Raw genomic sequence first — 25,332 nt, 5'->3', positions numbered from 1 at the left:
TGCAGAGTAATTTTCTGTACAAAAAGTAATGATATCCCACCAAAAACATAAATGTAAAAATTGGAGCCGAGTTCAATCGTTGACTTAATTTGCCAAAAAAGAAATGAGATCTAATTAATGTGTGCCAAGTTCTGCAGACAGTCCAGAAATTTATTTATAAAGATGTATTAAGTTCTTAGGTTGACTGAAAACTCAATTGTTTTATTTTCCCTTAGAGAACAATGTTTATTCCAAAATATAACTTTTTTAATTTGAATAATATAATTATTTTCACAAAGCAAACAACTAATGACCTATTGAACCCCATAATTTGATGAGGCTAGTTTTACATACTGTTTATATTTTGTGAAGTTCTAAAAACTAGCCTCATCAAATTATGGGGTTCAATAGGTCATTAGTTGTTTGCTTTGTGAAAATAATTATATTATTCAAATTAAAAAAGTTATATTTTGGAATAAACATTGTTCTCTAAGGGAAAATAAAACAATTGAGTTTTCAGTCAACCTAAGAACTTAATACATCTTTATAAATAAATTTCTGGACTGTCTGCAGAACTTGGCACACATTAATAATTAGATCTCATTTCTTTTTTGGCAAATTAAGTCAACGATTGAACTCGGCTCCAATTTTTACATTTATGTTTTTGGTGGGATATTACATCGACACCGTAAACTTACACTTTGATTTCCGATGGAATAGGTATATTAATTTTATTGAAATTGTAGAGTTGATCGCATAAAGGAATCTCGTTCATTTATAAATTTAAATTCACCGTAGATAACATTGTAACTATGTAAATATTTTTAAAATAAACAAATTTAGAAAAAAATATGTTCGAATAAATTTGAATAATGTTACATAACTACGTCTTTTTTGTACCGATTAAAATAACAATTACCTACGATAATGTATAATTGCTACGTTAGCATAAATAATAAATACTTTTAGAAATTAAACCCTAGAAAATAATAAATACTTATAAAGTTTATTCATGATTATAATATTATAACGTTAACTACTTACCTATAATACCTATACGGTTTATTTTCTCAACATTTACCCTGGCTACAAAAAATAAGCATATTATGCCACTCAGGCATAATAGGTTTAGCTTTCATTTGGTAAAAGAGCTTTTAAAATCGGCCAAGTAGTTTTTGTTTTCCATCAAACAAACATACAAAAAAATTGTTCTCGCCTCTTTTAAACAACAATTTAGATACATATTTTAGAATTTCCTTTCGAATCTAAATCGAAATTGTAACACTAGTAGATACGATATTATGTAAATACTTATTTGTAGCTACCTGCTACAGTGAAATCACATTCTACAATTTCCGTAGCAGGGTGCTATGCTACATGAACTAAATATAATAACTAACATTCACATTTCACACGCGACTTTAGCTTTGGGATCAGAAATATAATTAGCTTTCCACCCGTGGCTTCGCCCGCTGTATCTAAAATCTTATAAATTGTACATATAAACCGTCCTCTTCAATCTCTCTATCTATTAATGAAAAACCGCATCAAAATCCGTTGCGTACTTTTAAAGATGTAAGCATACATAGGGACATAGGAACAGAAAAGCGACTTTGTTTTATACTATGTAGTGATGATAGCATTGAGATAATATACATATGGAGACGACACCTCCTACATCACTTATGTTCCGCTCAACATACGCCATATGGCGTAACTGCACGCTCATTTTTTATTTGTTTTAAAGTGAAACGCATCAAATATGCCTTCGTGTGTGTTACGATATTGCACAAATAATACAAATAAAACGGAAAAGTGCAAAGGAATTACTTTCATCGGTAAGTAGGTACCTAGCTAGATAATATCTAATTTTTAAAACTTAGTTAGAGCAAAAAAATGGCGCACAGATTTTGTTCGTGATGTCTCCTCCATACGAAGTAATATTATCTCAATGGATGATACATTAATATTATTACAATTCATGTATGTAGGTACAATCTATCTATTTAATGTAGAAAACTATACATATTTTGCAATAATAAATATGCTCAGCAAATCGCTTGTGAATAAGGCTTCTGGAAGGATGCCGAAATTCTATTTTTCAGGTATATGTACCTACATGTATTGCCAAAGTGTAGAAAAATCACTATAAATTAACAACTTTATAAAAGTTTGAAGTTTGAATATCGATTCTTATTTGGAACGTAATACTTCGTACCAATTCCTCTGATCATAGAGCTAGAGTAAGAGTCGGAAGTCATAATGTGTGTAAGAATTTACCTTGGAATGAAGAAGAAATTCTGGAATGAATCCATTACGACTTCAAAATTAATGATGAGAAGTTCTACTTTGCGCTTTAAGTGCAGTGTATACGTTGAGGGACAAGCCTGTAAGATGCGGTCTCTGGACTGCAGCCAAAACAATGAAATGTACAGCACTTATTCAAGTATGTAGCACGATCGATACAACATAATCTAACCTAATCCCAAACAGCTGATTACCTACATATCATCTTAATCGGCCTAGAACGACACAAATATAAATTAAATCTCTTTGCCACAATTTTAATTATTAATTGACATTAAGATGCGCGGTCTAATGATTCGTTCGCATTAAATGCTTTTATAAATAAATACTGAATAAGTATAAAACTCGAATTACAAAGGGTAAAAGCTGCGTAAATACAATGCGTAGATTAGTTAAATTGCTTGCGGTATCGCCGAGGACGCATGCGTACTGATGTAGCGCGCGCAACCCGCGGTCCCCGGCTGTCACTCGCCACTCCGCCGGCAAACTGATCTTGAGGCACACGCGCACCCAAGGTCCGCTACACCAAGCAACGCCGGCCCTTTGCGGCCAGGAGCCCTCCAAGGCGCTTCGTCACATTCACAACACCACACCACCAGCGAGGGCACAGCCAGCGCCGGCGTTCGCAAACGGAGTACGGCGGATCAAAGGTACACCATTTTATTTCACCTGACATGTCCGCTCAATAGTACAATCGTAAAACCACATTTCATCCCCTCTAGCATATTGCAGCTATACAGGGCAGCCGCATTATGGCAGGGTTTAAATCAAACATTCTTTGTCGCATAGATCCCCGCCGGCAATGCCGTAAAACTTGCGCTACACCTTTGTGCGAGATCCAACGATTCAACAGCCATATTTATAATCCATTATACTTATCACTAAGAAGTTAAGCTGTTTGGTATTAAGTACGAGCTTACCTCCCACGTTCTTTTATTGTACGGGAGCACATAGCAGGTACGCAAAATGGTTTTTGATTATGCGCACAAACTGCCTACTTATCACGCCACATACATTGCGAATATAAAATTACCTTTATGTCATATATACCTACGACGACGTTGCTGAAAAACTTTTAAACGATGCCGTAAGCGTAGTAAGAAGTTGAGCGAATTCGCCATAAAAAAGAACAAGATACCTACTATAAACATGTCCACATACACCAATTTTAATTTTATAAAATATTAATATTATTTAATAATCTCAATCTTACTTGAATAGGAAGGTATATTTCCATTGGCTACGACGTTTTATTTGTATTGTTCAGAATGAAAGTAGGCTATCGAAGTGTTGAGTCGGCATCTATTCAAGATTTCTATTGATCTCAACTTAAATGTGACCCAATGTCATAGTGAGCTTTTGTTGTTGATATTAGCGCGAGCTTTTATTATTCTAGTGTCAGACTCTTAAGAGCTTCTTTTTGAAGAAAACTTATACCTATTTATTCAACTCTTAACCTTTATCTATTACTCAGTTAATAAGAAGCTATTTACGATAAGCGACGAGTATCTACAGGGTGTAATCGTTAAGTGTGCACAGGCGATTATTCCGTAACTATTACAGATATCAAAAAACTTTAAACTGATATCGAAAGTATTTAACCTAATGAGTAAAATGGCCATAATAAATTTTTAAAAATAAAACGAGTTCTCTAGAATATAGTCTTCTAACTAGAAAATATACTTCAATATTTTTTTTCCAAAACTAAAAAAAAAACTTTGACTTCATCCACAAAAACCCCTCCAAACGGCCATCACTTCGCTGTCGTCTTAAAATAATTTATTGCTGAGAAAGTGTTTCTTGTGCCGAGGAAAGAGATAAAAGCAAATAGGAGCTAGATCTAAAAAATAGGGTAGGTGTTCAAGCATTTGGAATGCCGATTTTTGAATGGCAGCCATCGCAACTGACGCTTTGTGATCTGGTGCGTTGTCTTGGTGAAACAGCGTTCAGGTCCGCAGTTTGCTATGTCTCTTTTCCTTACTAACCCACCGCAATCTTTTAATTTGGTTTGTTTAGTAAGAGCCCAATAAAGTGGCTACCTTTTTAAAATATTCCACCATAATTATTCCTTCAGCGTCCCAAAAAACTACCGCTTTAATCTAACCTACTGATTTTCACTTTGAATTTCTTCATCTTCACTTTGGAAGCTCGCATCCAGGACATTGATTGTTTTTTTGGTTTCAGCATAAACATGGTGAACTCGGGTAACGTCCATGATCACAAAACATTATCCTGATATCATTAAAAATTTAGAAATTTACCCTCTACATGTCGAATCGTTGTTTCTTCTTTTCGTCGGGAAACATTCTGGCACGCACGGCTCACATTCAAATTAATGTAAATAATTGGAAACGTGGCCTGTTTATATGATTTTTTTGTAATTACTTAGTAAATACATGAGCAAGCAAAAAACATTTATTTTATATTTTTATGTGCACAGGAAATACCCAATTAACATTACCCAATTAACATACCCAAAACATTACTTTTGGATCAACCTAGTACATTTAATATGAAAGATTTTAGCTTTTTCTTTCTTTTTTTGGTTTTCTGCTTTAATTACTTCGCAAATTTGAAGGGAAGTTCATTTAGAAACTGTAAATAGAGCTCCTCATTGTATTGCACAATGAGGACATCACTTCGAAAATCTGCTATGAATACAAAATGTATGGGAAATAAAATGTATGGGAGCGTTTAATGTCACATTTTTGGATATTTCTCGTTTTATTTTTAAAAATTTATTATGGCCATTTTACTCATTAGGTTAAGTACTTTCGATATCAGTTTAAAGTTTTTTGGTATCTGCAATAGTTACGGAATAATCGCTTGTGCACACTTAACGATTACACCCTGTATAGTTATATATCTAGTATATTATGTGTTTATTTTATTTTCTACCAAAACTACCAAATTAATCATCTTCTTGGCCGTTTCGGGTACATACGCGTGGCTTAAAAAAGCTTTTACAGATTATCAATTACGTAAAGAGCATATTTGTCCTTCGATTTTAATATTGTTTTTATCAACTTGTATCCAGGCTAAACCTATTACTAAGCCAGTTTAACTGTGGTACTTTCATACTATTTAGGTTGAAGTTTTGTCTGCGTATGACGCAATATTAGGTACTACAACTTACTGATACTGTCTTTTCTTTATTATCCTGCGTTTCTGATTCTTTTAATTTAATAGTTTCAAGAATTTAGAACGGATTTAAGGCTTACTAGCTATAACGTGTGGTTTCTGAACCGCAAATGTAGGTACACTGTGTGATCATGGTTTCGTTTTACGTCGAGTATTTCTATAGCATATTTGGATACATAAGCTACAGCATTGTCAGGTAGGTAGGGAGTAGGTATCATTAATACCCGGTTAGCGAATTTTGCTTCAAAGGGTAACAAACATTCATTATATTTATACCGTGCATTCCTAGAAACTATCAGGTTTATAATATCAGTAGCACCTTAATTACGTTGGTTTTCTGATAGGTAGAATAAAAAGTTTTTTTATAATCTTTATTGAAAAATAATCAGTTTTGTTAATAGACAACGTTGCATTCGATATCTTCTTATGAATAACATTTACAAAAGCAAATGGATGGTAAATGGTTGTAACTAAAAAATTATGGACTCATTTGACTATTTCTTTTTCTTGTTAGTTTCAACTTGTTTCGTTTTGACTGTTTAATTAAAACAGATGCATGATATCTCGCACCAGCACCATGCACTTGTTTTTTATTTTACTGCAATAAACTACAATTATGCAATTTAAAAACGGATGCATTTAATTTAAACTGAAAATTAACTTGAGCTGGATAGTGTTGCGGTAGAATTAGATATTATCTGAAGACAAGTTCGTTATTCCAAAATTATTTAAATCTTCACCTATTAATTTCTATACATCGCAATTTAGTTAATACATATTAACTAAATTGCGAAAGGTATATACCTTTTTGTAGTATGTAAATACATGCATATACATATATCTACATGATAACTTATCAAGCCCGTAGATGAAAATATGATGAAACATTATAATGTTTTCTATTTAATCCTCTGTATAGAAAGGGTACGCATTTTTTTTCTACGCCATCTAACGTCAAACCTAATTCAAACACAAAAATTTATTAATTCAACTAGGTTTCATTTAAAAGCCCTTTCGAATTGTTAAATCAAAGGACAATAAGGTACCAGTTCGAAAGCTCTATTGAGAAACACGAGTAAGAATTTTTAATTTTAGCATTAAAATACTAATAAATATTGTTTTTTTTTTTTATAATACAGAAAATAGAATCATGCGGCAGAATTCGAAGCTGCGTTTTTCGCCGTATGGGATAAATTTAAAAAAAAGTTCCCCGTCTTTTCATTAGGTACCTACTTAAATAATCCGTAAATTTTAATGCAATTTCATAATTGGTTTATATAAATGAGAGGAAATCTTATTCAAAGTAAATCAATTCCCTATTTAATTTCTGGCTATAAGCTATCTGACAACTCTGCTATATCAGCGAGTACCCAACGATGTGTATTATGACCTTAATCCTCATGTGAGGTCCGAGTATCTGCAATGAAAATTATTTTGGTGGATTAACAATTTTGTAATATGATATGTATTCATTTATAAATTCGTAATAAGTACCTTTGATCCGTATTTCCAAGATATTAAGCATAAGGTATAATATAAGAACGAGTCTATATTGGAAAACATTGTTATTCATGAATTTAGTAATAACTAGCGGTCCGCCCCGGCTTCGCCCGTGGTACATATTTCGCAATAAAAGGTAAGCCTATGTCCTTTCTCGAGTATCAAAATATCTCTATACCAAATTTCATGCAAATTGGTTCAGTAGTTAAGGCGTGATTGAGTAATAGACAATATAAAAATAAACAATATATAAAATAGACAGAGTTACTTTCGCATTTATAATATTAGTAGGGATTATTACCTAAGTTATGTTATAATCTTGTCACTGTATTAAAATGAGTCTAATTTGCCTAATCTAAACATTTTGGCTCCTGTAAAAAAGTTCGTTTTTAAAAAAACTGAACTAGCTTTCTACCCGCGACTGCGTTTAAATGTACACTAGGCATAGCAGCTGTCCACAATGAAGACTTCAAATTTTAGCAAAAAAAAATGAACTTATAAAATTTTCCCTTTTCAAATAGTTGCTAAAGAAATTTTCGCTTCAATTAAAGCTGAAACTCATTATCGAAATATAGTTAATTATTTATATTCAGTACAGGAGCTTTAATGCTGAAAATTAATAATATGATTAATAAAGGCCTGTCACAGCCTTGGGTTGCAGATGACAGGTAACGATGCTAGGAGATAATACTTGCATTGTACCGATCTTATATAACTTTGTACTTAGTGTAAGTTATATATTTTAAGAGTTTGTATTTCTCGTTTTGTTATATTTAAGTGCAATAAAGTATTTATAAATAAATAACTTTGTTGGGAAAACAAGTCTATTTTAATCACTATTATTATACTACCATAGTATTATATTAATCCTTGTGAAAAATATACAAGTGATAACTGCGTTAAAAACAACCGACTTCAAACTTGCACTTGCAAAAACGCCCATAAAATAAAAACTACTGGGCCTATCCGAATAAAATTTTTATCGGACCAATTCGACACCATCCCGCATCGAACAAAAAAAGAATCACGTAAATCGGTTCAGAAACCTCGGAGTAATCGGTGTACATACATTAAAAAAAAAAAAAACATACCGGCCGAATTGATAACCTCCTCCTTTTTTTGAAGTCGGTTAAAAAAGGAACATGTATATAGCTGCAGGGTAGTAGTAATGTACCTAATTGGTAATTCATTCAGTTACTTATTTATGTAACATAGACACATTTACAACAATTACAATTACACATTTACAATAAAATATTTAGAATTACAATAATTTTGATTAAAAACAATACAATTTTACATTGCCTATAATACCTAATGTTTTCTTTCATATTTTGCGATGGTATATACATACATAATATTATGTAGTCCTGACTTCTTATAATACGAGAATAGAGTTTCACGCGTTTCTATCTAAATAGTGTTAAAGGAAGATATGAATCATTAAAATTTAAAAATTTAATATCGATTGAAGGACGAAATGTACCTCACCAATCAAAGAGTTATTTGATTACTTACGTCACTTTGATCGCCAATTTATGTCTGCTCATTGAACATATTTTCGGTAGGTAATATACATATATAACTTCATAATTATAATTATCTCAGTTTTACGATCAAAGTTTAAGCTTAACTAACTCTTATCGAGACGAATTGCTTAGTGTTTGAAGTGTAAAAAAATATTCTAAACTAGGTTTCCGCCCGCGGCTTCGCCCGCGTTTTCAAAGAAAAACCCGTTCCCGTAGGATTTCCGGGATAAAATCTATCCTATGTCCTTTCTCGGGTATCAAAATATCTCTAAACCAAATTTCATGCAAATTGGTTCAGTAGTTAAGGCGTGATTGAGTAACAGACAGGCAGAGTTACTTTCGCATTTATAATATTAGTATGGATTAAAATTATTATTACAAATATGTCTAAGCAAATATGTATCTGATTTGTGTCGACCATTTCGTCTAGAAATATATTGTTATGAAAATATAACTATTATTTGTACTATTGTAGAGTTCAAAAATTGTAGAGAAATCATTCTCTCTACAATTTAATTAAAATCGGCGGCTTAAAACATTCTTTAGATTAGTTTAGCAAGGGCAAGATTGGCTAACAAATCGCGGTCACGTTGACTCAAACTCGATCTGAAATGTCTCGTGTTTCTGTGAAGGTGACGGTCAAGCAGTGGACAAACCTACGATCCAACACGCTCTACAATATACCCGAATTCAGCTTATTTCTTGATATAAATACATTTTTATAATCAAAAGGCTTTGATATCTATCGAGTTAAAATAAAACGATTGGGGATTTCGGATCGATATTTCATAGTTTCGAAAATAACTGTTGTTATATGTAGTTCCGTATTATAAGAGGGAATGAAAAAATAGAGTAGATTTGCAATCTAAGATGGGCTGTTGAAAATAGAATATATTATAATTTTCTAATACTTTCTACTATTAACTTCCTAAACAATACCCATATATTTGAGTTGCTTATATTAAGACCAAAAACGAACGATAGTTATAACATTATGGTTCATATTTAAAATCCTATTATATTGCATGAAATAACTCATATTATCATATGAACTTTAGGTAAATTTTCTGATTAGCATGTTAATTTCAACTCTACCACGTTCGGTTTCGTTTCACACTAAGCTTTACGCACGCGATATTTTCTAGGTAAAATTTTTTATTATAATAAGCATAAAGGTTTTAACATTTTTCATCATGTTTCAATTCAAATATCTCCCTAACATCAATCATCCCGATGTATTCTAGCATAAAATATTACCTTTAAAACACCTCTACAGACGACTATTTAGTTTATGCGTTTTATATATTTTATATGGCCTTTAAAATATTTAGAAGAAAATAACTTCGCAAAAATATATTTAATATAAAGGTTTTCTAAAAACTAACTAGAATTAAATCGATCTATCTATTTTTAATAAAAATACCACGATCATGTTAAATTGGCGGATTCTGCCATTGAGATGAACCTTTGGTTAAATTTAACTAATAGGAAATGTGGAATAATAATAATTATAGATTAACAAAAAATATCGATATAACTTAGCATAAAATAACCATAAATTAGGCTCTCTTTCTTATTGCACGGGATTTATGTCTTGAACACGAACATCCCGCGATTTCAAGAAATCGGCTTTAAAATAAGAAACTGTGAAAAAGAGGCACATAACGAAACCTGAGACTTTGTCAATTAAATTATATTCGTGCAATTTACATTAAGGGTATTTATAGGTAGTGCCTAGGGCGGTAAAATTTCAGGGGCGGCAACATTACGGGAAAATTTTTTCTCAAACATTTTTATTGCGGAATTAAGTTTAAATAAGATTACTATAATAATTTTCTCATTATTAATAGTATATTTGATATTATATCGAAAAGTTGAACATTAGAGCAAAACAATAGTCCAAACGACTTACTAAATTTAATGACTTACTTGAAAAACATTTTATAATTTGTACATTTGGTCTAAACGACGATTATTAATGTTATGAGTAACACGTGCGGTCATTACATTTTCCGTCCTATTTAAAATAAAATACCCTTAAAAGCTCTAAAGTGGGTACACGTGGCTTTAAAAGTTTTATTTTCAACCTATTTTCTTTGTAATTCTAGTACCGAGTCCGCCGCTCTTTTCTACGTATTCCATTCAAAATACTAAATGAAACATGTTTATTTTATACGCGAAATAGAGCTCAACGTTTGCAAGCAAATAAATGCTCATTTGAAATGCACCAAATTTGAATACTGCATTGCTGTTTAACTTTGAAAACTTACGTGATAGACATTTGCCAGTCCAACTATGTTTTGCTTTGGAAATGTAATCGTTACATGCAATTTAGGATGATCGGTGATCAATTGTTGCAAGTTTTTAGAATGTTCAATACAATTTCAACACAATTCAACACTGTTCAGTACATTTTCAACACTATAACAACTATAGAAGAACACACAAAAATCGCTATTATGAATCCCTTCCAGCCCTTCTCTGGTTTGATCCTAAAATACGGAAATAATTATTATTTGCACATTTACCTGCGGATGATGAGAATGTTAATTTTTAATTGAATCAATTCTATCTGCTGTATGTTTGTGCATATAAATATCAGGATTTACTGTATCAGCTATCAAGTATAACGAGTACATGTTTTCTTCGTTATGATTCAATACGACTATAATTCACATTTCAAGCAAATAAATGTGCGACGCGAATGTTTATCATTTTATTACAAGCCGCTAATTAAAAACCTCTAGAACGGTAGCGCTAAGCGCTGCCTCCATTTTGCAACAAATGAAAACGCATCTGACCGTAAATGTAAATACATAGATTTCTCACAGCACCTATATCCACAAATAAATATTCATCACTGCAGATACGTTGTAGAAAAACGTGATCGATTCAGCCACTGCAGAGATTTTCCAGACTGTAGGGCGCGCAGGTTTCCAAGGGTTTATTTTACGCAATTTATATACGCTCTGGTGGATATTTAATGAGAAAACACAGCGTAATGAGCGGCCGACCGTCTCGAATGTCTTTGAATAGTTTTCATGTATTTTAATGAACTGCGTTTATGTTTCATGCGTATCTGAATTTATGTAGGGTTACGTACATAAATTTCCTAAAGGGAATTAGGGATTTATACTTAATTAATATGAGTATTTATTAATTTATAAAAAAATTCTGATATTTCTGATTTTTTAAATTTGATTTTACAATAATTATATATTAATATACCTAATTGCGGCTACGAAAACGCATGGAATTACGTAGCACTAAGCTACGTAGCTTTTATAAATTGTTATGCAATCTGAGTTGTTATCCAATTTTATTCTAGCTTCATAGATAATATCCAATTGTATATAATCGGATATTTGAAAATGCTATTAGCCTAAATTATAAGGGGAAAGGTAAAACGCTTTGCGAACAGAATAAGGTCAAGATATTTCGGAGGTGCTAAATTACAGTTTATGTAGGTATGTCTAAGAATACATTGTACATATAGATAATTTGTAACATTTTTAAAACGGTCGTGGAAATTTTAGAGTATACAGAATTTAGTTGAATCTCTACATTCTACAATTAATAAATAAGTGATAAAACTTTGGTATAAGTGTTGCATGTAAAGAAGATGTAAAAATTCATGTTCTGCTGGTAATCTCCAAAATTACGTTCACCTTTACCCATTACCATAAAACGTTTTATGGATTCAAATTATGGTGTTTTAAGTACTAACTTAACGTGTTCGAAAAATACTGGAATCGAAAAGATTTTATCATAATTAAACTTTTCAATAAGGTTCTCCAGTTTTTTCTCTGCAAATGTAGATCTTAGCGTCTATTTAATCTGTTTAGCTCAACAGTACCTATCATCTTTAACCTTGCAGTTAAGTAGCCCTTGGAAAATTGCTAACAATTCAAAACTAGGAGTGAGAAAATTAAAAGAAAGAGTAAATAACGAAGTCTCGAGTTTGGCTTCACGCCAATGCAGGGATCTACGAGTCTTTTGTTCTATACAATGATGTTTCTTTTTATCTTACGTAGTTTGTGACACACTTATTTTTATTTTTTATGGCAATTAATTTATTTTTCTGTGTTTGTTATTCATTATATTCTAAGACGACCCAATTTAAATGACGCAAATAATAAAGCCTTAGGTACCCCAACATTGCAATGTACTTTCGAAAAAACTGAGAATAAATTAAACACATCTAAAATTTCGATACTTTTAACCTTTATTTCAAACACTAGCTGTTGCCCGCGACTTCGTCCGCGATTACGTCGTTTTTCGTCATTCGTCGTTTAAAAAAAAATACGTGACACTTTATTTTTGAATGTTCTTAATTATTGTCTCTTATAAAATTTAACTACATTAAAATTGATCACTGATAAGAAAATCTTAAAATCTAAAGACAACATGAATGAATGTGATTTAAATTCTACATTACTTAGTATTTCAAATAATAATCTAAATTAAATGTAGATTAACAGTTTGAGCGCACCATTATAGAATATGTACCTAAGTATTAAATTACGTCAGTATACATAGTAACTTTACTAAAAACACGATGACTTTCTTTCGCGCTCGGTACCACAAACTAAGCATGTTTGTGGTACGTGGCCCGCGTCACTTGACCCCCCGCGAGTTCCCCTCCGTTGCTATGCGAAAATACATTCGTTGCTCTACTGTAGGAAAAATTGTAATACTGTGGCCTGGGCGTTATAACACGTCCAGGGAGTTCCTGAGTGCCGATATCACCATCTTGAGGAAAAGCTTCTAATGTCGATTTAAAACTGCATACATATGAATTAACCTGTTAAATATTGATTTCTTGTATTCCACTATTCGTTGTAGTCGAATACAAAATATATTTAAACAAACTTAGGTTGGCCTTCAGGCAAAAGGGATCCTATCAAATGGTAAACTTGACCTTGTATCTTAAAAGTAAGCATGAAAGGACCTTCTGATAATTATTGAGCACCAAAGGATCATTTGAAACGCACTACTATAAGAGCGAATATTGTCTAATAACAGTTTAGATTGCACAGTATGTTCCTCTAAAAGTAGTGATTTCAAAGGTTCCGGTGTATCTTCAAACGAAAGCCGTCTCCTTACTCCACTTTAAAGCATGTAAAGCATGCAAAGAACATACTACGTTAATATCGCCTATACAGAAGATGATCTGTAATAAATTGTGAGGTTATAAGCAAACCCACTTTTATATTTGTCGGACCACACCACCGAATTCGTAGATTGTTTACCTCTAAGTCATCAAGACTATGACGAAATCGTCTGCAGTAAGACGGGCCTCTCGCTATTCGTCCGTTTTCAGAGACTGAATAATTTCAATTCTTAATCTTTCATTAAACAAATATTAATCGTTCTTGTCTCAAATAATTGTAATATTCGCGTCCCTACTCTAGTCATTGCTTATGCTCATGTTCATCTTCAAGAGATCGAATAATATTATGATACACCCTATCATTTGTCAAACGGTCTTCATATTGAGTAAAGTTTCAGATTCTCGAGATAAAATATGACTGTCGTGATCAGTAGTGAGACGTAATTCCCTCTCAGTGAGGGTTTCGGTCTAACGGGATAATAGGGGAAACCGGGTTTGTTTGTCTCACGGGTTGGTTGTCACAGCGGTCTTAACACAAAACTGAACTATCGAATAAGTCTGTTGAAAAGCGTGGCAAAAGCGATACAGTGACAACGCTGTCCCCACTTCGCGTCAGACCGCCCCGATCTGCCGTGAGGCCGCCTTTTTTTAGTGGGGAAATCTTGCATAGATTTCCCCACTAACGAACGACGACGAACGACGAACCCACGGCCTCCGGGGAAGAGGCCGTGGGTTATGTCGGATTCCTACCGACCAAAACCCCACTGTGTTCCGTCGAGCCGCATCAACGACAGGGCCACGGGTATGTGTAGAATTCATCCGTGACTGCCGTGAGGGCCTCACAAGTGTTTATAGTTTTCGCACAGATTTTTAATGATGACCGAATATGGTCCTCATAACATCATCATCAGAAAAAAGGAAATATTTTTAATTGTGAAAAAATATTAATATGATTAACACTATTTTAACATAAAATATTATAAGTCTGTGAGTGTGTAAAAAAAAAGACGGGTTGCACTCCGGGAGTGCCGGCAGAAGTGAAAACATGATTATTAACGTTCAGCATGTTTGATATTTTGGAATGGTAGGTATCTGTCTTACGCATGGAATATAAGGGCTAAAAAAACTAACATCCGTCTTACGCTTTTTCGATGGTCACGTGTCCTGACGCGAGTTTAAGATTTTATACCCAACGCCGCTAAAAAAGTTTTCACTTCAATAAATCCAGCTAATAACACATCAAACTTATGTTTATAATTAGGTATACGACATGAAAATATATTAATTACCAATCAATAATAATACAGATAAATACTGAACATAAGTATAATACTTAGTATTAAGTAGTATTAGTTAAAATATACTTTGACTGTTAGTCAAAGTTTATTTTTACTAACAACATGTAAATGAAGAAGAAATAATAATTACCAACGAACTAACCTTTTCTATAATACTTAACACGGCACATTTTTCAAATTATCTTGCTCAACTCTGCTCAAAAATTTGAGGGTTTTGTTGGAACTTTAATGTGTCAAAACTATGATATATCTAAACTACGATACTACTTGAAATAACTTGCATGCGGAAATGCTCATTACAATTATTGTTAATCTAAAGAATAACTAACAACATACTATTCAATTTTATTGAGCTGATGAATATCTTTTGCCTGGAAGAGATCACCGTCTCCTAATAAATATACTGTGTTTTCTTATAAAATCTTTACATAATTTATTTTATTTAGTAGTTTAGTTTTTGTTATTTTTATGTAAAAATTAGCTTGAGCAATGAGCTTATACATATTTGGCAAAAGTATACATAAATTTTTTATAATTTCAGGACCGCAACTTAAATGGGGCGCTCGGAAAATATGCCTATGGGTTATTAATAGAGAAATGATACACAACAAAGTTATGTTGGATCCATTTTATTTATAAATAATGATAATTATATATTTATAAAATATAAAACATATTAGTTATGTAAAATGATTAAAAATAAATAAATGAAGCAACTACGATTCAAAGAAAACATCTTTTTCAGTGTGAAAATGCTTTTAGCAATCCTGGATGATGAACTGTATATCATGTACTCTGATCCCAGTACGGTCGGTACCTCGATAGCCATAACGATAAATATTATAATCAGATAACCGCAAAGTCAAAATAAAAACATTACTTGTACAGTTGTGAGTGCAAAATTTACGTTTCATTTGGCAATAACATTTTTTCGGTACTAAAACGTAGTAGTTTGATATGTGGCTGGCTGCCCCTCCTCTCGTTCCTGAAAAATATCCTCCAAAATTTCCCGAGATACTTCCAATGATTGAACCATTATGATTAACACTATTATTGATATTGATCAATGATTGAACCATTGGACGTTGGACATTAACTTCAGTCAAAAATTAACGAAGCGGATGATTACTAATTTCCACATAATCCTCGCTGCCACTATCTTTATCATCAAATCATCAATTTTCAAGTGGTGTTGTAAAATTGTCAGCAGAAATCGTCTTCCAAAGGCGATATAATTTTATGAGCATTGAATCTGTAAATAAAAAAATCAAAAGTTAACTGTAAATCTATAAAAAAAGCTACTTACAAATAAAATTTTATCAAAAACTACTGTTCCCAATGCACCTCAAAATCTTGTAAAAGTCATATATAAAAGAATTCATCAATTCATCATTTTATTATTTCATTCAAAAAGTGTAATAATATAATACCAACAAAACACATGAATTGCTATCATTATAAAAAAATAAATACCTGTATGTAACAACTTACCTTTAGTGGGAACGCATGATGGTGAAAATTCACAAAACACTAAGATTGCATTTGATATTTTTGGTTTTATGGCATTCAATAGTGAAAAGTCGATTTCTCTGTCCCTATGTCCCTTTGTATGCTTAAATAGTTAAATCTTTAAAACTACGCAACGGATTTTGATGCGGTTTTTTAAATAAATAGACTAATTCAAGAGCAAGGTATATAATTTATTAGGTTTTAGACAAAGCGGGCGAAGCCGCGGGCGGTAAGCTAGTAAATTTATAAAACACGAAGATTTTTAAAATTGTTACTAATGAACACAATCAATATTAGATTAATTACTGTAGATAATGGTGTCTAGTTTTACTTAAAATAATAAACATCTACCCTCACTTTAAAAAAATGTAGTATATTTATTATTTACACGAAATATACCTTATAGGGAAGGGAAGATATGGGTTAAAGAGTTAAATAAATAACATGATTATATTTAAATTATTAATTTTCAACAGTGTATTCAGTAGTGTTAACATGTAAATTGATTTGATTTTTACGAAATCTCATAGATGGCGCTGTTACAAAATTAACATTATACAACTTACATTCTTTAAACTATGTTTCTCTTCCCAAGTTACTTAAATGGCATAATTTTTATAGTTTCAATCTAGATATTGTCAAACAACATTTATATATGCGTCATTTAATTATTAATTTCCAATAGTTAATGTGTGTTTGATTTTTATAACACTGGCTATAGATGGCGCTGTTTCAAATTTGTCTTTATACTGCTAAGATTCATTTAACTGTTTCTCTGCCAAAATTACATAAATGACGTAGTTTTTATAGTGTAAAGGTAGATAATAGCATGGCTTACTCAAAAACAACATTTAAACATGAGTCTTTAGATTGTACGCTGTCGTAGTACACGGAATATGTAAGAAAAATAAAGGTTCACAGCTCCTCCCCCGTAGGTGATAGCTTGATAATATGTAGCCTATAGCCTCACCCGACCTGTTAGTAATATTCATGCAAAATTTGAAGGCAATCTATGCAGTACTTTTCGAGATTAGCCCAGACAAACATACAGACAAACAGACAAACAGACAAACAGACAAAAATTCTAAAAACTATGTTTTTGGCTTCTATATCGATTATAGATCACGGCCCAAGTATTCTTTTAAAAAAATATTCAATGTACAGTTTTGACTTTCCTACGATTTTATTATATGTATAGATTATATAAAAACAGTCGTAAGAAAACTCGAATATCAGCAAGTGGTTACTTTTGAGAATATAGATAATAAGCTTACAGGGCATTAGTAATATAATCACTGTCTTGTTATTGATCCGTATATACCACATACTTTAACCATAATGCTATAAAGCATTTGCTACTTATTCAAATGCGCATCTTTAAATAGCATTACTTATCTTCAATAGCATATTTTCTATAGGTATTTTATTTTTTACAAAAATATATAAATAGAAACAAAAAGAAAGGGGTTTTGGACTTATAGAAATTTGGTTCTACGACTTACCAGTGTTTTGAAACTCTGATTTCAAGTTTTAAATATTAGATGTTTTCTTTAGTTGCAACTCTGCTCTTTCCGCATTGAATCATTACAATAACAAATCGCCTTAAAATTGAAGCATAACTTCCAAGTAACATTTAAACAAACTTTCTAGTTCTACTGCAAGTTGTTAAAGAATATATACAAAAAAAAACTTTAATAATGTATGAAAATAAAATCAATTTAATGAAGAAAAGTTTTAGATCATTTTTTTATTCAAAAGTATGTATGTAACGCTTAAATTTTAAAAAGCTTAAATTCTGTTTCGTTGTTCGAGAAATGCTATTCAACAAAGATTAGTTGAAAAATTAAGTATTAAGAAATAATGTTCTCAAAGGATAGCAAAACGCAACATAACATTATTTAAACAACATTGTCTACGTTGTTGCAACACATCTTACAATATACAACGTATACATAAATGTTGCAACATAAGTGCAGGAGCGGAGGAGCGTTTCCATCGATCGCACACTCGCATGCCGCAAAACATTCGGACCTTGACCCACGATGCAGTGGCAATTAATGCAATTTGTGAACTGGGGTGTCGGCGATCCTTCGAGCTACCGGTTGTAACCGGAAAACATAATGTTGACTACGGAGTGCGTACTTTATAGAGCTTCTTGATAAACTCTTTTTTTATCAATGGAGCATCTAATCGTTCCATTAATAAGCAATCAACGTCACTGTAGGCGAAACTTTTTACTCGTTAGATGTGCCGAATTTTGAACTATTTTAAACCGTTAATCTAGATTTCAAAATAACAATTTAGCTATCGAAAATACAATAGTATTTGGATTGGTAAAGCGCTTAAAATTATGTAATTATAATAAAACTAGCTTACCCCCCGCGGCTTCGCCCGCTTTCTCTAAAACCTAATAAATTATATACTAAAACCTTCCTCTTGAATCACTCTATCTATTAAAAAAAAACATCATCAAAATCCGTTGCGTAGTTTTAAAAATTTAAGCATACAAAAGAACATAGGGACAGAGAAAGTGACTTTGTTTTATACTATGTAGTGATAACACACATATATGTTAATTACTAAAATGACATGCAGTGAAAACTGTTATTGGTCCTAGTATCCGTTCATCCGTAAAGATTTCCCTTAAAAGTTGACCACGTCTATTCGAACGTCTTTCTTGTACATTATGATACTAACATAGATGATTTTAATAGCCAACCTATTGCAACTTTTCCTGTATCGATTATTTTCATTCAATAATTTATTTGTGACATACATTCAATGCTAGCGGTGCATTCTTACAAAGTCCATCCATTGAGTTAGACTTACTTATTTAAATTAAATTTAAAAATATTTAATATAATAAACAGTAAATATTTCACATTACGTTTATTGATTATGTTAAACTACTAACAAAAAAAATAACATCTAACTGAAAACTTTAAATTTATAATACGTAACCATATAATTATTTCGAAATTATTGATTACAATTATTCTCAAAGAAATTTAGAAAACATACCTATTACCAAAAAATGCCTACCTGTATTATTATTATTCAAAATTGTTTATTTTATAGTGCTTAATTCGCCTCTTAAAAAGGGCGTTTTTACGAAACTCTCATTGCTAACTTAATTGCCACAAAAATATTTCGAAATGTTTTCCTAAATTCCTTTAATGAGGCTTAAATGATTTCGTGACCAAATAAATTATGTCGCGTGTTTGTTTCAGAGATGGAAATCGTGCCTGAGGGGAAAAACTTCCGATTGGTAACAAAAGACGAGCTCCCAGCGGTAGCCGATTTTTTAGTGCAGTATATACCTGAATCTCTCAAGGTACGTTAAATTTTATTATATATTTTTTGTACTGTACAAAATTTTGATTTCGCTTTTTTAATTCATAATATCATTTTAGTTTCATCAGACGATTCAAACATATCTCAACAATAAGGTGTGGGACTTCCATTTTTATGTAGCGAAGAATTGGCCGGAGGACCCAATCTGCTTACACTTTCCTGGCTGTACTAGTACGGTAAGAATAATTTAATTATCTGTGAACACAGAGTAATTAATTACCTTATTATAACAAGGGTCCACGGATAAAATATTACTAAAGCGTCTATGCCAGCTTTGCCTTTGTGAAAACGTGTCTGTATCAGGTTTTCCTTTGTGCATAAGGATGTGCAGTAATGGAATCTTTGATCGCTTGTTTTAGCTAGCTCTACACGTAGAAAGGCCTTAAGTGTCATAGCCTACTTTTGGAAACAAAAAAAATTATTAAATGCAATAATAATATTATGATTCATTTGTGTACTTGACTGTTAAAATAATCGATTTTCGAGTAATCTAAATAAAAAAGTTGACATTGAAAATGTAGAGTTAAATTGATTTCAGACATAGAAACTATGAATTAATATTGTTTTAATTATTATTTATACATAAAACGAGAATATATCGTCTACCTAACTACTGACATTACTCCACTTTCATTTAATATATTCTCATAATTTAGTTATAATCTTTTTAACATTTTCCTAATTCAAGCTTTTAGGAAACCACCTCCACCACCATACTTTACATTTAACTTGTGAAATACAGAAAAACAAATTATGAAAAGATTCCCACAAAATGAAGTATCCATTCGGCTTTATACTAAGTAATCATATTTTCCCGTGTCGTTTCCGTCACGTTGCGTCGTCGAGTCGTCGCGTCGTGCTGAGTGCTCTCCCCAAGAGATCTGGGAAAATGTTACATTTTTAATTTTGCTTCATAATGGCTTGGATGACGTGTTTCATATTGCAGTATGTGAAGTAGGTCACCAAATGTATGGAGATCATATCCTCCATTTGGATGCTTTTAGGCGAATAGGGTAAATGAATAATACGGGAAATATAAAAGACTGCTCTACAATATTGGAGTTCATATCAAAACACCGCACATTAAAAATCCATACTAATATTATAAATGCGAAAGTAACTCTGTCTGTCTGTCTGTTACTCAATCACGCCTAAACTACTGAACCAATTTGCATGAAATTTGGTATGGAGATATTTTGATACCCGAGAAAGGACATAGGCTACCTTTTATTGCGAAATATGTACCACGGGCAAAGCCGGGGCGGACCACTAGTATTAAATAATTTGTTACGACATATTCGAAAGGCTTTTGCATTTAATTATAATTATATGCGGTTCTTATCTAGGTACATATATTATACCAATAACTATTGAAAGAGGAACAGATTTTATTTTATTAGGTGATTTCAATCAATTACAATTACGGATTCGTAGTTTTCAATACATTTGTTTAACAAAACACTGAGTTTTATGTCAAGTACTCAAATAACAGGTTTTTAATTAGATGCTCTACAATTTAAGTTCGTTTAAAAACACATATTATGAAGAACCTCGCAAATAAAAAAAAACCTCAATCCTACCATAGTTTTATTGATTATGACAGTTCATTATAATATTATTATGATTTTGCAGCCAAACAGCCATCCCTATGAAAGTGTAACCATATTCTGTCCATCGAGCCGCGCGGAACTGGTCGACCTGGTGACCACAGAGGACATACTCCTCGACCTCACCAAACCCTTGTACCTGAACTTCACTCACGAAGCCATCGTGGACCGCTTCGAGAAACACTATGAAGCCCACGATAAGATTACTGGCGACGTCTATGTGTGCGATAATCCTCCCACGGAAAGCAATGAACAGTAAGTATTACAAATAGCATGACATTTTTTTGTCTGTACGGTCTGTACCTACATTTCAGTCATTAACAGTTTGTTAATTCACTCTTTTTACCATTTGTAGACTGCCACCGGACGTGGAGCTAGTTCGCTTGCAGCCTGAACACATGCAAGCTGTACACGACTTGTATCCAGCAAGCGATATCGAATGCCGCGAGGTGTTCGAGAAACTCGTAGCCGAACTGCCCGCCTACGGGATATTCGTAGAGGGACAACTGGCCGCGTGGATGGTACAATCATACTACGGTGCGATGTTCTCGATGCAAACCCGGCCCGAATTTCGCAGGAAAGGTTACGGGATTTACTTGGCGAGGCGCCTCACCAAAGAAGTCGCCGCACGTGGATACAAACCGTTTGTTGTCATTCGTCCGGAAAACGACGCGTCCCGTTCTCTCTATTCGAAACTTGGCTTCGAGAAACGTTTCCGAACGGTGCGCGCTGTCCTGCGTCCGCGCTAGACGTTGAAGTTGAACACTAGCAGATTTTATTTTTTTAAGACTTTTGAATAAATCAAATAGCTTGCGATCTTTGATCGTTAGAAAATTTAGTAGTAGCTTTAAGATTGGAGCGGCTGTTGCTGTCGATCTCTAAATTGAAATTCAAATAAATCATATGTTTAAACGTTATTTCTTTTTTTATAGGACAACGAATTGTGACGTAAATAGCGGTGTACCTATTGTTTTAATTATTTATTCACGGATCCGAGAGCAGCAGCCGTTCATTGCGTTTTAGCATGAGCCAATCAACGGTACTAACATGTCAAGAATTGAAAATCAAAAACTCGGTTTAAAATAGTTTTATGCTTGACTTAGGATTGACTTGAAATCGGTATACTTACTGCGTTTTTCTAAATTACTGCCATTACATTTTTTGATAGTTGTTAAAGGTTTCGATCGGAAGTTTTTTATTCTTGACACGGTTAGAATTAAATTCATATAGATGAATGCTTATAAACACTCGTTGATCGAGCGGTACTATTCTATCTCATGCTGTTGAAAATACGGACCAGTTTCGATCGTGTAGGTGTAATGGATGGAGTAGGAATCAATTAATAAGTGTGATATTAGACCATGAGATGATAGTGACCGTCTACACTCGAGATGCACAATTGTTCAAATACATTAAATGCACCATCACATTGTTATTTTCAATTAAATAATGTAAACTATAACGGTAACATTTGAAGGCTCGACAGTTTTGTATAACAAAATGTAAACCTGGATTTGGAAATATATAACGTCTATTTTGACTGTAGGACTTGATAGATTTTGATAGCATTATAAATGGGAAGTAATATTTATAATTTTATGTACCTATTGTATTTATTTTTGACGCTATATTGCATTTATAAAGATTTAAGTGTAGGGTATTTATTGTATTGTTTAGTAATCAGTGCGACAAAATTCAATTTTGTCTATTTTATTTATTTTATTATCTTTTGTAGCTATAAATACAGCATTTCTACAAACAAATAACTTTGTTAAATTTAATAAATTATCAATGAGGTTTGATACAAAAACTAGGTAGGTAGGGATTTTAATATGGGAAACCAACTTTTTTACAAATATTTAAATTGTAGGCTTCGTAAATTTTCTATATGATATTCGAAAATGGCCATAGAATACCTACGTTGGTCTGGTATAATTTGTAGCCTTGTTTTATTGTTACTATAACCGCGTTTATTTACTTGTAACTTATGCTTTATATAAATGTAATCATTTGATTATTATTCGATATTTATTTAGGTCTTCCTAAAGGAATGTTTAAATATTAACAAGAACATAAATGGGAATGGTATCATGAAGGAGATTGTTGTGTAAGATATAAATAATTGTATATTCCAGCTCCCCTCACTATAACACAGGCACAGCATTGCTCATTAAAATATCTTTAACTGGCAATGCTAATTTTAAATTTTGCTCAATAATTCCCAGAGCTTCCACTTTAAAATTGTGTCAATGCTTATTTTTCAAATTATGGACAATGATACAACTTTATTAATAATAAAACCTCCTGTGGCACAAACTTGCCAGATGAATATTCCACAAGCTTATGTTATCACTGTGGTTACCACGATAAATTACCTACATAATTTTAAAACCAAATATAGATACATAAATTGTAGACTAAACCCAATTTAAGTACATATAAACGTGCTTCAATATACATACGCAATACAATTTCATGGTATTTGTTATAGAAATAATACTGGAATAAATTAATTCCTCCTGTTGTTTTCTCATAAACAGTCATCAATTTGCAATCATGCTGAAGGCTTTATTCCAATTTCCTACTTTCTGCAAATTACGTAAGTAGGTCAAATTTCTTCAAATACTTATTGTTAATTGTAGGTACCTTTTTCTGAATATTTTCTCTAGCTCCTATGATAAATAAAATGCAAAGGACATATTTCCGTCCTTAAAACAGTTGATGTCTGCGGAATATTGTAATAATCATGTAATAATGGCATGTTACAAACCTACGCGCTACTTCAGTATGTAGTGACCGATCTGTATAATTCATTACCTACCTTGCAAAGGTAATTACGAAAATAAAGAGATTAACTACAAATGTTGCATTTCTTTTATTTATAACCCTTTAATTTTGATAATATCTATGTTAATGTTGATACACGTATGACCATTTAAATAAGTAGGTATTTAATTAAACATAATCTATTATTGTTATCTATTAGAACAATTAACTAGGTATTCTGTGATTAGGGGCGACATTAACTACCTAGCCACCGCCTTTTTGTGAGCAATCAAGATATTAGATATTTGTATCTCGAAATTATGTATTTAACTATCTAGGTACTATTTTATTTTGATATCTAGTCATCATATTATGCTTTTATAGTAAATTATATTAGAAGTTTTAATTTTAATACCAGTTTCAATTTTCAATTTTAACCCATGGAGGGTTGTCGCGTAAAAACCACAGCACAGTTCTTTGGCATATTATGATAATAATGTACCTACATATTATGTATTTTGTAAAATTAAATTGTAAAACTGACATGATTAAAAAAATATGGAGCAACTATGGAGTGTCTTGCCGGTTCTTCTCCGTAGATAGTAGATACTGCTTTCCGAATCGGTGGTAAATGTTAAAATATGTAATGACGTTTCAAAAGTGCTTCTAAAAGAAGTCTAAAGAATTGAATAAATAAATGTTTGAGTTTGAATAATAAGCAATAGTGCATTGTGATTTTTATGAGCAAGGCCTTATTACGAGCAAGAAATATATACTATGCTAGCGTTAGCTAGTAGGTATAAAGTATTCTGTTATAGCGTTAAGTCGCACTCTTGAGCTATTTGAGAAAAAAAGTTAAAACGAAAATTATTAAAAAATAATTCTCGGTATCCGGAACTTCGGAAGTGCTTTTCCAAAAATAAAAACTGGAAATTGGAAAACAAATATGCTCTAACGGACTATTCTTAGATAATAAATAAATATCTTGGTCAGTTACTTACGTTTTCAGAATTATTTCAATTTTTTTCACGAAAGTTCACTTACTTAGATCATCATTTAATAAAATAAAAAGTTTTAAAATTTGACACGTAGGTGTTCTACACGTGCATTTTAAATGCATCCCTACAGCAGAGATTATTTTAGTAATCAGTGCGATTTTATTAAATAACATAGAATTTGTTCTATATTATCAAAATATTTTTAAGAAGCTGAACCGACACTTCATTCTT

At 32.1% G+C, this 25,332-nt stretch overlaps 1 protein-coding gene across 1 annotated transcript; it reads left to right on the top strand.

The window, feature by feature from the left end:
- Positions 1–2,771: 2,771 nt before the first annotated feature.
- LOC123696847 lies at positions 2,772–24,199 on the top strand. Its single transcript, XM_045643226.1, has 5 exons — positions 2,772–2,936; positions 19,607–19,710; positions 19,790–19,906; positions 21,363–21,592; positions 21,693–24,199. The coding sequence occupies exons 2-5, from the start codon at positions 19,609–19,611 to the stop codon at positions 22,084–22,086; spliced, it is 843 nt and encodes a 280-aa protein (XP_045499182.1). The 5' UTR covers positions 2,772–2,936; positions 19,607–19,608; the 3' UTR covers positions 22,087–24,199.
- Positions 24,200–25,332: the final 1,133 nt, after the last annotated feature.

The sequence above is a fragment of the Colias croceus genome, chromosome 13 (assembly GCF_905220415.1).
Source record: "Colias croceus chromosome 13, ilColCroc2.1".
In the NCBI taxonomy this organism is placed as follows: domain Eukaryota; kingdom Metazoa; phylum Arthropoda; class Insecta; order Lepidoptera; family Pieridae; genus Colias; species Colias croceus.
The sequence above is the reverse complement of the archived record's forward strand: the minus strand, read 5'-3'. Positions and strand labels throughout refer to the sequence as shown.

Excerpts from the sequence above, each read along its gene's own strand:
- LOC123696847 (XM_045643226.1), top strand. The coding sequence starts at position 19,609 with ATGGAAATCGTGCCTGAGGGGAAAAACTTCCGATTGGTAACAAAAGAC. Across the intron at positions 19,907-21,362 it reads TTCCTGGCTGTACTAGTACG|CCAAACAGCCATCCCTATGA; the intron begins GTAAGAATAATT and ends ATGATTTTGCAG. Across the intron at positions 21,593-21,692 it reads CCCACGGAAAGCAATGAACA|ACTGCCACCGGACGTGGAGC; the intron begins GTAAGTATTACA and ends TACCATTTGTAG.